Source organism: Rutidosis leptorrhynchoides, chromosome 4, assembly GCF_046630445.1.
Source record: "Rutidosis leptorrhynchoides isolate AG116_Rl617_1_P2 chromosome 4, CSIRO_AGI_Rlap_v1, whole genome shotgun sequence".
Classification (NCBI taxonomy): domain Eukaryota; kingdom Viridiplantae; phylum Streptophyta; class Magnoliopsida; order Asterales; family Asteraceae; genus Rutidosis; species Rutidosis leptorrhynchoides.
Window position 1 is genome coordinate 352,695,864 of NC_092336.1, and position 13,352 is coordinate 352,709,215.

General features: G+C 32.8%; 1 protein-coding gene across 1 annotated transcript; it reads right to left on the minus strand.

The window, feature by feature from the left end:
- Window positions 1-2,903: 2,903 nt before the first annotated feature.
- On the minus strand, window positions 2,904-4,979 carry LOC139844142 (uncharacterized). The gene is made up of 3 exons (XM_071834352.1): window positions 4,767-4,979; window positions 3,273-3,380; window positions 2,904-3,190 (listed from the first exon to the last, which is right to left on the minus strand). Exons 1-3 carry the CDS (start codon window positions 4,842-4,844, stop codon window positions 2,972-2,974), a joined length of 405 nt encoding a protein of 134 aa, XP_071690453.1. The 5' UTR covers window positions 4,845-4,979; the 3' UTR covers window positions 2,904-2,971.
- Window positions 4,980-13,352: the final 8,373 nt, after the last annotated feature.

Sequence of the window (13,352 nt, forward strand, 5' to 3'; positions counted from 1 at the left end):
GCCGGTCCTTTCTCCAGCTGTGAACGAACAGGTTTCGGTTGATTCGAATGTGGTTTTAGATTGTCCTTCATCTACCGCTGTTGCTCGTTTTCGCAAGCCCCAGCCCCCCCCCCCCCCGGATTAAAAGTCATTTCATTAATCATGTGTGGGGGAGGAGTAATATGAAACGATGCAAACGTCGGGAAAACTTTCGCCGGCATGAAAGACTTTTCATTGATAATGTGATGAAAGATGCGATTGAGGACGACGATGAGGATGTGTGTTGCTCGTGTTGTTCTTCCTCCCGTGAGTCCTCGGAGTCGGAAACATAAACTTCTATCTAGTCGTGGTGTGCGGTTCTTCGTGTTCTCGTAATATCAGGTTCATTATTGTTTCGAGTCTCTATTGTTGCGAGTGTTTTCGTTGGTGTTGTCTTTGGTTGTAGTCTCGTGTTTTTGGTTTTAGCTCCTTGCTAGTTCCGGTGCGTGTAATTTTTATTATATTAATAAAACTTCAAAAAAAATAAAAAAAATAATAGTAACATTAATAATCGTGTTTTGTTAACAACTAGTTGGGCGACCTGGCTTTGCGCCGGTTCTTCACCCTTACATAGTTAATTATTGAGAAGGTAATTATTTATCATATTTTTTTGTTTTATTTTTCGTTTTGTCGAGGAAGTACCCAAAATAGTTATGTGATTGATTTGTAATAAGCGTAAAAGTAATTATTCATCATTTTTTATTTTAGTTTTCCTCTTGTTGAGCGAAAAGAACAAAATGCTCAACCAATAAAATGAGAGGTACATCAACGATTGATATAAATTATTTAATAAAATAGGAAAAACTATTTATAATATATATATATATATATATATATATATATATATATATATATATATATATATATAGGGGCAGGATCAATGGGGAAGTAACCAATCGGGGGGAAGCGGGGGGAAGCAAATTTTTTTTTTTTCGTTTTTTTTTTTGGAATTTTTTTTTCCGGCATCAAGGTCACACGAAAATATGAACATTTAGAAGAGACACTTCGTGATGAATGTTATTATTTAGGCGGGAAAACGATCGACAAAAATAACATTCAAGATAATATTGTTCGTGAAGAATATGAACGTTTTTTTTTTCATGTTTTGTGAAGTAAAATTTAGCCCGATTTAGAGTTTAGGGTTTAGGGTTTAGGGTTTAGGGTTTGGTGTTTTGGGTTTATTTCATAAACCCAAAACACCAAACCCTAAACCCTAAACCCTAAACCCTAAACCCTAAACTCTAAACCGTTCGTGTTAAAAACTCAATCTAAATCCTAAATCTAAACCCTAAATCTAAACCCTAAACCCTAAATTTCTAAACCCTAATATTTAAACCCTATAAACCCTAATATCTAAACCCTAATATCTAAACCCCAATAGCTAAAACCTCAAAATACGCTCGAAAAACACGATAATTGTTATATATTACTTCTTCGAGCGTTTTCCCGCCAAAATAAAAATATTTATCACAAAGTGTCTCTACTAAATGTTCATATTTTCATCTCATCTATAATGTTCGTAAACAAAGTTTTTTCAAAAAACGAAAAAAAAAAGTTTTTGCTTCCCTCCGTTTCCCCCCGAATGGTTACTTCCCTCTTGATCCTACCACTATATATATATATATATATATATATATATATATATATATATATATATATATATATATATATATATATATATATATATATATATAACAAAAAAACAGTTATTAAAAAATGAGTTACGTGGTTAATTTGTAATGAAAGAAAAAAGTTAAATAATAATAAAGTGAAAAACTATGTGATTGATTTGCTAATAATAAAATTAATAATAGTGAGTAGTTATTGGATAGTGAGAATTGTGTAGACGATTTATAATGGATGAGAAGTTTGATGGTTAAATTATAAAATGTGAAAAGTTTGTGTCATGTTTATAAAAAATATGAAGGTAACTATTCTAAAGGATGGGGTTGAATTGTAAAAAATAAAAAGTTTGGTGTAAGTTTGTAAAACTTCTAAAGTCCACTATTCATTTGAACTATATCTTTTAGATATAAGAAGATATAATATAATATAATATAATATAATGGCGGTGACTAATCTAGTAACCCGGATATTGATAGCTCTACCATGTTTACTAGTTAGCCTTTCTTCTAATGTATGAATTAGTTTTTCAGTTTTGGTACGAGTACGTACGTATCTGGGAATCTGATATATGGATTTTATACGTCTTGTGTATAATAAGGCTAACAGTCTTGTAGTCAGATCTGCAATGTTACATATTCAAACATATAAATGTGGTTTGTGGTTTTCAGTTTGTACTTTGTATAGCTAGTTTTTGTGTTGGTTACCTAGTATGGTGAAAGTAAAATATATTTATCACATATGGTTAAACTTGTTACCAAAAGCTGTAATTTATAGGATGTATCCTCACACCACACCATCTCATCTCTATTCATATTCAAGAAAATGTTTGCATAACCAAATCTTGAAAATTTTGCAATTATGAATGAAAAAATAAATATGCAAAAATATCCTTCCAAGAAACTTTACTATTGTCATTGCTAGAAAATGCCAACCCCAAACCAGGAACAGGAGCCTCTGCTGCATTATTATTTCTTGGTCACTTTGGATTTCAATATATCATTATCAACAAACATAGTTCATACATACCAATCCTCTTTAATATAAATAAAAATATATGTTAAAGAATAATTAAAAAGTATGTCTTATAAACATTACAACGTAAACATATATATGTGATCATTCAAAATTATAGGACGAACTGATACCAAATTTGGGTTAGAAATGTAAAGAAAGAAGACCCATAAAATCTCCAAATGCCACACACTCCAGTAGACTTATTTTCCTTCACTTATATTGAATATATATAATTCATAATAGCGACCAACTTATATTTTTTATTATTCCAAATTAAACTAAATGCAAAAGAAAATAGGAATTCGAACACGTACTACTTGGAAGACTTTTCTTTCTCTTGATCATCAGATTTAACCGATGCGGCAATAGTTTGTCTCTGAACAGAAGTTGCAGTGATAACGGGCATCCATACATCAGCAGTACTACTCAACAATGACATCACTTCGGGGTCAGCATCCATGGCTGATGATATCATCTCATCCACATTGTCTAACTTTGCAGATAATTTATCCAACTCCGAAACTAGTTCTAGCTGATGATTAGAAGAAACATTATAATTTACTTATGAAGTTTGGAATGAGTTTTAAGTTGTAGTAAGTTGTAGTAAAGCTTACTTCATCAAAAGTCTTTGTAGACTTTGAAGGAACTTTGGTAACTTCTGACCCAAGAGCTTCGATTTTGGCACGTAATTCAACTTCTTCTTGATTCGTCAATGATTCCACCTGTAAAATCCCGACATTAAAAATAATCAAATTTAGTGATAGCGTGAGATGAGTCCACTTATGCACAAGGTTTCTACAAACCTGGTTACTGTAATTGAAATTTTAAGTTTAATTTTAGCCTTAACAAACTTTGTATGAGCAGAGTAGAGCCAAGGTCGAACTAATATGAACTATAAAAAGCCAATTGCCCATAAGAAACAAGCCTATATGTCAAGCTGAGGTTCAAGCTTTCGAAAAGTCTCAAAGACGAATTATTTGAGCTTGCAAACCCATGAAGGCCTCTTACAGGTAGAAATTTCAACTCATTTACAGAAAATTTGTTTCATACTTAGCTAAATGTAAACGGGTTCAACGAATCTACCAAATCAAGAGGGTCAAAAGTCACACAGAGTGTTTTCGAACAACTTCCTAAACAAAAGAAAAAAGAACAAATAGATTAATTCTTTCATGACTGAGTTTTTTATCTAGTATACTAATTATCTATAGACATCAGAAAAGAGAAAAAAAAAAAAAAAAAAAAAAAAAAAAAAAAAAAAAAAACTTATACAGTTTGACCCGTCCCGCATAAAAGATTACCCATTCTAACCTGTCACAAGACCGAAAAAGGTCAGCTCAAATACAGCCCACCCCCAATCAACTTATATTAATTCTCTCACCCATGTTTTAGTACACCCTGAATCAAAATATCCGTTCCACCTTTATCTCATGTTCCAAAACCAACCTTGTTTGCTGGCATAATCAAAAGCACTTGCATTCTATGAAATACAAGTAGCCATGACCTTCATCATATTGAGTAAATCAGAACATTGCCAAGTATGTCAAAAGCCTATCACCATGAACAACTAGATAACCTAAAATGTAGCATTACTGAGTGTTTGTCTCTATACGCCTTTTAACATTCTAAACCTTCATTCTCTTATCAGTCTATAATTGAGATTTATCTATTTTTTTAGAGTTCTAATATCTATTATGTCAGTATTACAGTCTACAAATTTCACTCACTTTAAATTAGTAATATAAGGTAGTGTTAATATCAAAATTCTAACAAGTAACAAACATAGAGCTACTAAAATTCCATGATTCCAAACAATAAATAATCTAGAACAAGATAACAGATCAAATGATCAAATCCACCCATAAATCTAAATTCCCTGTACATAAAATACCCAAATCATAAAACCCAACAATTTGATCAAATTCAAATCGGTGAGTTCTACCAAATTGTAAAAACAGATCCCAGAACACATAATACCTAATACAAAATAATACCAGATCATTAAACTCTTCAGAATCAGAAAAAGTAACAAACTTTATAACTTTTATACAACAATTGAAGAAAAAGATTGAAACTTGAACATATATACGAATAGATTGGATTGTTTAAACCTGTTGTAGGAGATTAGATAGAAGACCGAAAAATTGTGTGTCTGGGAGTGATGATGTTGATTTGTTCTCTTCACCCATTCTGTATCTATCTGTGGATTAATTTTTCAAAATTATTATTATAATGATGATGATGATTTTTGATTGATAAAGGTTTGCTTCCTGTTTTTGTTTTACGTATTTTTAAGGACAATGCTAAATAGGGCTACGATGATTTTTGACTGATAAAGGTTTGCTTCCTGTTTTTGTGTTAGGTATTTTAAGGACAATGCTAAATAGGAATACATTTATTTAAGTATACTAAATTTAGATTTAAAAATTCTAGTTAATTAATTACGAAGTATAAATATATTTTTTTAATATTCACTTTCTTCATATAATTTGGGGATTAATGTTATTATTGCATTATATAAATGAAATAAAAATTAAATTTGGTAAGCTTAAACGTAGTCCTAAAAGCTACGTTTAGCATTTTCCTCATATTTATTTCGTTAAAATTACTTGTAAGACTTTATTTTCTATTTATTTTCAAAATTTAGAAAGAAAAAGTATTTTAGAACTTAAAGAACCCAAAGTGGTGACCTAGGTCACATACCATCCAATTTGTAGGAGCAGTTGATTCATCATCGAAGACACAACTTTCAGAAATTAAAATAAAGTAAACTTCATATCGGTTCCACATTTTTTGGTCCACCGACATCTCGCTGGTGATATAGTTTCTAAGTTTTTTCATCGTTTTGTCCATTTTGTTCTCTTTGTCTCTCATTTCCTCCTCAACCCTAGCTTTAGTGTATTTGTTGGATTGGTGTTTGTCGATTTCTTCTATAGTGACGAGTGACGAATTACAAGCGACAAGAATATTAGTTCTCTTTGGATCGTGGTGCTGGGTGGTAGTTACTATATTCGCAAATTCATTCGGAGTGTGGTTTCGTTTTTCTGTTTTAGATAAATCGTCCTTAATTGTTAGGTATCCCTTTCCTGCGAACTTCTATTAGCAAAAAGTACGGTGGTTTCGTGTCGTACTATGTAGTTGTTAGGTTGGTTTGAAATTGTTGGGTATCTTGTTTGATGTTTATTGTCAGAATCTTGACTTTTCATTTTTCATGCGAGGTTGGGCTTGTTGGTTAGTAATCTAATGATAATATTCAAATATTAATCACTCTGTTTTGATGATGACACCAAATCTTAAGTGCTTAAAAGCGTATAGAACAACACAAGATCACGAGCCTTCATGATCTCTAGCAAACGACCGATACATAAAATGAACAAGTCAAAAGAGTCATTTGAAAAATCCAGGAAATACACGGATAGGTCCACGATCGACCGCAGGTCAGACCATGAATTCCTGTACTTTGGTTTCTGAGAAACCAGGTACACGCTTGACACCACGGCCGACCGTGGATTGACTGCAGTTGTTCTGTTCAAAATTCTTGACCAAATAAAGTTTGACCACTTCGGGGCATCTATAATTCACGAAACCTTTTTCAACATACTTAGAATGGTTGCCCCCTCTATATCTAAAAAAGTTTTCGTCTCTAGGATGTTAATAACACTTAATCTCACCAAATGACGTCTTAATGACACTTTAGCTTTCAATTAAGGATAAACACATAAGTTTTGAAAAAATATCCTTTTGTACCTAATTGCAAATCATCCTTTTTAAACCTAAAATATTCTAGACATGATTAGGATGATCATTAAGTCTCAACTAAAGACATGCTCTCTACTTGATTAATCATTAAGCATTACTTACATGCTTAAGTAAGTTTATCTCTTTATGATTAGTGTAATTCCCTAGAAGTCTTCATGAAAAACAAATTGGTCTTAGTTGGAGTGTTGCAAGTAACTAATGGAAGCATATACTTGCAACCAAATGTTGACAAAGGCTTGGAAGGCTTGTGATATGACCTTTGAGCTTTTGGTTTGTCAAGGGATAAAAATCTGCATTTGTCATAATGGGAAATCAATGACACAATATAAAGTCAATGAGGCTTTCCTCTTTTGCAAACATATGTCAACTTCCATGAATGCATCCAAGATAAAAGGGGTTATGTAGGTTGTTTTAGATGTTTTTGGCTTCTAATTGCAGCCGTCCAATAAGGGAAAGTGACAAAAATAAAGGTCTCAAACGGCCATAAAATCAAAAGTCAGAACTTGCACGGTCGACCCACGGTCAACCGTGAGGTGAGCCGCACATTGCCTGGACAGTTTCTCTCTTGCCTATAAAAGCCAAGCCTTGGAGCAATTGAAGACTCACCTTGTGTACTTACATTTTCATATATTTACTAATATCATTTAAAAACTATTGTAAACAATTTAGAGTGATTCTAGCAAGGGTGATTGTAAACTTAGTTATGAGTTTACTTGTAAACTATCTCCTTATAGGGATCCAAAAGATAGTTAAGGTTTCACTAAGTTGGAGCATTAGGATCTTGTGATAAGAGCATTTGGTGATTATGAATTCTTCAAAGGAACGTAAGGGTTCATAAGGTGTGCCTTATCGAGGAGCTAGTGTTATATTCGGACACTCCACCGAGTTTGGAGTATCGTAGTGAAACAAATTCTCAATTCGTTTTAATTGAGGAGTTGATTAAGGAAGATTAGTTAACATCTCTTCGAACCACTATATCTCTGTGTTTATTCTCTTATTCCTTATCTTTACATTTATATTACCTGTGAACAAACAATTCAAATCTCACTATAGTCATCTCAAGTCATAAATCGAAATGATTTGTAAAAATTAGCTAACTATTCACCCCCTCTAGTTACTTAGAGGGCTCACTTGAGTTTCTTTAAGATCAGTTTTCATGCGGTTTTTTGTGGTGTTCTGGCTAGCTTCGACCCTCCTTTCGTCATCTACTTCGGTCGTGGTCTACCATCCTTTGCTGTTTGTTTCTTTTTTTGACCGTAGGTGGTGTTTGGCCGCTACTGTACCACGGTTTGAGATCCACCTTTTCATCCTAGTAGTTTTAATTTGGTGGTTACTGTTGTGGTGTGGTGGTGGGAGTCTCCTTGACCACAAAACTATTTTATCCATATTGTGTCCGATTTCTCATTTTTCAACCGCTGATAACTCCTAAATTATACAGAATTTTGATAACATTTTAAGGAGTTATCTTAGTTTTTTAAAGTCATTTTAATCCTAAAACACACTAAAATGGGTAAAATGGGAAAAAGGGTATTTCTAATGATTTTATTGAAGTTATGTATCAAACAGGATCAAAAACAGGTAAAAACTGCAGAATTAAAGATGAAGCCGCCGGCCTGGCACCCTGAAGCCGCCGACTTGGTGATAGGATCCTAAAAAAATCCAAAACTCTGCAGAAAATGACAAGATTCGAAAGATAGCAATGAAGCCCCCGGCTTACAAATGAAGCCGTCGGCTTGAGTCCCGTTTCGTGTACTTAAAGCCCAAGAAAAGCTAAAAATGGAAATGAAATCAAAAGATTGTCGGATCTCTGAAGCCGGCGGCTTGGCATCGAAGTTGCCGGCCTGATCAAGGACGGTTACGTGTTAATCTACTTGCGAACTACGTTAAACTTGTAAAAGGAGTCACCGCCATGTGAAGCCGGCGGCTTCCCACTGAAGCCGCCGGCTTGGGCCACCGATTTTGAAACTATAAATACAGGCTTTCTGTATCAGTTTTCAATGTACCAGTTTCGTTTTTCTTTTAAGGTTTTCTCAAAATCATGAAAATTCTTAGATTAGGTTTAATTTTCAAGTTGTAATCAAAATTATAAATTTATCAATTAAGTTTTCTTTTCATCTACCCTTTTGAGATACATGACTTTATCTTTACACTCTTGTTTATCGCATTTTATTTACTTTTTCTGTTTCTGTTTCTGTTCGTCTACCACTATGAACTAAACGTTCATAGTGGTTACGTGGATGAAAACTAACTTTGTCTGGGAATCAGATGAAGCAGCCGACTTCACCAATCCAAGCCGCCGGCTTGATTGGAACAAAGCCGCCGGCTTCGTGCTATAATTCGTACAGTTTCTGGTTTTTTCCAGACCTGTATAAACCTAGTTTCTGTAATGATATTTAAACTGTTTTGAATCTGTTATGCTTTAATATACTTGTTTGCCATGCTTAATGATTAGATAACATGATTTTTGGATTGATTAGTACTTAATCCAACGATCTATTATTCGATTCATGCTACTTGTTTAGATCTAGACAATCAAACTTGTTAAATTGAATTGCATGCAACTAAGTTAAACAATATAATAGTGATAAATCTGTTGAATTTGAGTTACGCTTATATAATAAAGTTTGATATTGTTAGGCTTAGTAGAAGATCCTCTGTTTGGTTGTGTTTGATTGATGATTGCATGAAAACTTAGTAGTAATTGACTTTCAGCTAGTAACTTGAGTTGATCTACTTGATGTTTAATAGCTTATATAATTTGGCAGTCTATTTGCATGTTGATCCGCATCATAAGATTGATATGTATCATGTAATTAAATTACATACTAAGAATTGAGATGTTAGTCATGCACATCACGTGTCTAGCATATGCTTTAGGTCATGCCTATTGAATGACATGGAACACTTGTCTTAACCTATTAGGGATAATAATTGGTCTATGATTGTTATTTTGATTTGTGTTAGTATAAGTTATGCAACTTGCCTAAGATGATTCCCGTATGAGTTATTTGTCCATGTAACTGCTTTTATTTATAATTGTTTATTTTAATTCTTTAATTGCTTTATCTTTTGTTCTTTTATTTATTAAGAATCTTTCCGCAAGCATCTCTTTCCTAAGAGATAAGAATCTACAACCTTAAAAACACATAAAAATTTATATTTAGTTCTTTAATAGGAACTAAGTTATTTAATAAACCAACTTAAAACGCATCTATGCTCTTTTGGGATGATAACCTAAAATTAAACATCTAATCGGGTCTTGTTTCTCGTTAAGGTGTTAAAGTGTATTGAATAAAGATTTTATAAATTTAAAAGTTGAAAGAAAAATTAAGCACTACTGCACACACTTTTGACACGTTAACCATCGAACGTACAAGTCGATTCTCCACACAAAATAGGTGTGACTTCCGGTGATTTAGAGGTATGGGTGACGAAACTTTGTGTTTCATATGACGGATTTATGATTTTATAGGTTTTTGTGTTCAAACATTTTTGGATCTGCATATTAATGGCGGCTTTTGGGTGGTACATTCGGAGTTTCTTCGTTGCGCTTTCTTGAAAGTGTTGATGGATGGATGTTGTTGTTTAAGCATCGTTAAGGTTTTAAGCAGTTGTTGGTTGTTGGTACTCGTTGTTGTATTTTGGGGTTTCTATTTTAATTGGTATTAGCTTGGTTTTTAGACCCATTTATACTAGTTATCTTCGACTTTCACATATGACACACGAAGACGCAATTGTGAGGATATTTTAATGTATGGATTGGTTGTGGTTCTAGTTTAATTTTTTATTTTTATAAAGGTTCAATGTAGTCAGGGCTTGTATATGATGTGTTCAAATCGAGTTATAGAAAATTAACACGAGTGTACCGAAATAAAGACTAAAACACAACTACACAAATGTACCTAATCGTATAGTAGTACAATAAATGGTAAAATCACAGTTTTGTCCTCTGGACAGTTTAAAGTTCAACTAAAGTTTTAATACCAAAAAATGATTAATTAAACATATATATAGTAAAAATGAACAAATAGGCGGTTGCCGTTTAACGATTGACAAATCAAGATAATGATAATGAAGTAAAAAGGCAATATTTTTGTATATTATTAGTCAAAATAAGTTAACAAAGCAAATAAAATAGAATTGATATCAAATTAAAGGAAAATGAACATCTAGACCTTTTGCCCCGGATGTTGGATAGACTACTGATAACGCGCTAAAAGTCATGTTTTTACTTGCCTTATACTACCCATTAAAACACATTATCAAATAAAATGCTTAAAAATTATCTTTTCTTGGCTTATTTTTTAGATCTCGTAAAAGTGGATGCAATGGTGCAAGAATCGAAGAAAACAGACTTATAACGAAGAAACCATAGCCAAAATATTGAACGATAAAAAAATGCACTCCAGAACACGCGCCACGGGACAAAACCGGTCGGTACCCACCAAAAGGGTACCGGGACCGACACTTGGTACGGTGTCGGGACTGACACCCAATGACCTGCCAGTACGACATACACACGCCTTGGGACCGACACCTTCCATGGTGAAATGTCCCGTTCTTATTGATTAAAAACGTTCCATATTAATTGATTTCGTTGCGAGGTTTTGACCTCTATATGAGACGTTTTTCAAAGACTGCATTCATTTTTAAAACAAACCATAACCTTTATTTCATAAATAAAGGTTTAAAAAGCTTTACGTAGATTATCAAATAATGATAATCTAAAATATCCTGTTTACACACGACCATTACATAATGGTTTACAATACAAATATGTTACATCGAAATCAGTTTCTTGAATGCAGTTTTTACACAATATCATATAAACATGGACTCCAAATCTTGTCCTTATTTTAGTATGCAACAACGGAAGCTCTTAGTATTCACCTGAGAATAAACATGCTTTAAACGTCAACAAAAATGTTGGTGAGTTATAGGTTTAACCTATATATATCAAATCGTAACAATAGACCACAAGATTTCATATTTCAATACACATCCCATACATAGAGATAAAAATCATTCATATGGTGAACACCTGGTAACCGACAATAACAAGATGCATATATAAGAATATCCCCATCATTCCGGGACACCCTTCGGATATGATATAAATTTCGAAGTACTAAAGCATCCGGTACTTTGGATGGGGTTTGTTAGGCCCAATAGATCTATCTTTAGGATTCGCGTCAATTAGGGTGTCTGTTCCCTAATTCTTAGATTACCAGACTTAATAAAAAGGGGCATATTCGATTTCGATAATTCAACCATAGAATGTAGTTTCACGTACTTGTGTCTATTTTGTAAATCATTTATAAAACCTGCATGTATTCTCATCCCAAAAATATTAGATTTTCAAAGTGGGACTATAACTCACTTTCACAGATTTTTACTTCGTCGGGAAGTAAGACTTGGCCACTGGTTGATTCACGAACCTATAACAATATATACATATATATCAAAGTATGTTCAAAATATATTTACAACACTTTTAATATATTTTGATGTTTTAAGTTTATTAAGTCAGCTGTCCTCGTTAGTAACCTACAACTAGTTGTCCACAGTTAGATGTACAGAAATAAATCGATAAATATTATCTTGAATCAATCCACGACCCAGTGTATACGTATCTCAGTATTGATCACAACTCAAACTATATATATTTTGGAATCAACCTCAACCCTGTATAGCTAACTCCAACATTCACATATAGAGTGTCTATGGTTGTTCCGAAATATATATAGATGTGTCGACATGATAGGTCGAAACATTGTATACGTGTCTATGGTATCTCAAGATTACATAATATACAATACAAGTTGATTAAGTTATGGTTGAAATAGATTTGTTACCAATTTTCACGTAGCTAAAATGAGAAAAATTATCCAATCTTGTTTTACCCATAACTTCTTAATTTTAAATCCGTTTTGAGTGAATCAAATTGCTATGGTTTCATATTGAACTCTATTTTATGAATCTAAACAGAAAAAGTATAGGTTTATAGTCGGAAAAATAAGTTACAAGTCGTTTTTGTAAAGGTAGTCATTTCAGTCGAAAGAACGACGTCTAGATGACCATTTTAGAAAACATACTTCCACTTTGAGTTTAACCATAATTTTTGGATATAGTTTCATGTTCATAATAAAAATCATTTTCTCAGAATAACAACTTTTAAATCAAAGTTTATCATAGTTTTTAATTAACTAACCCAAAACAGCCCGCGGTGTTACTACGACGGCGTAAATCCGGTTTTACGGTGTTTTTTGTGTTTCCAGGTTTTAAATCATTAAGTTAACATATCATATAGATATAGAACATGTGTTTAGTTGATTTTAAAAGTCAAGTTAGAAGGATTAACTTTTGTTTGCGAACAAGTTTAGAATTAACTAAACTATGTTCTAGTGATTACAAGTTTAAACCTTCGAATAAGATAGCTTTATATGTATGAATCGAATGATGTTATGAACATCATTACTACCTTAAGTTCCTTGGATAAACCTACTGGAAAAGAGAAAAATGGATCTAGCTTCAATGGATCCTTGGATGGCTCGAAGTTCTTGAAGCAGAATCATGACACGAAAACAAGTTCAAGTAAGATCATCACTTGAAATAAGATTGTTATAGTTATAGAAATTGAACCAAAGTTTGAATATGATTATTACCTTGTATTAGAATGATAACCTACTGTAAGAAACAAAGATTTCTTGAGGTTGGATGATCACCTTACAAGATTGGAAGTGAGCTAGCAAACTTGAAAGTATTCTTGATTTTATGAAACTAGAACTTTTGGAATTTATGAAGAACACTTAGAACTTGAAGATAGAACTTGAGAGAGATCAATTAGATGAAGAAAATTGAAGAATTAAAGTGTTTGTAGGTGTTTTTGGTCGTTGGTGTATGGATTAGATATAAAGGATATGTAATTTTGTTTTCAT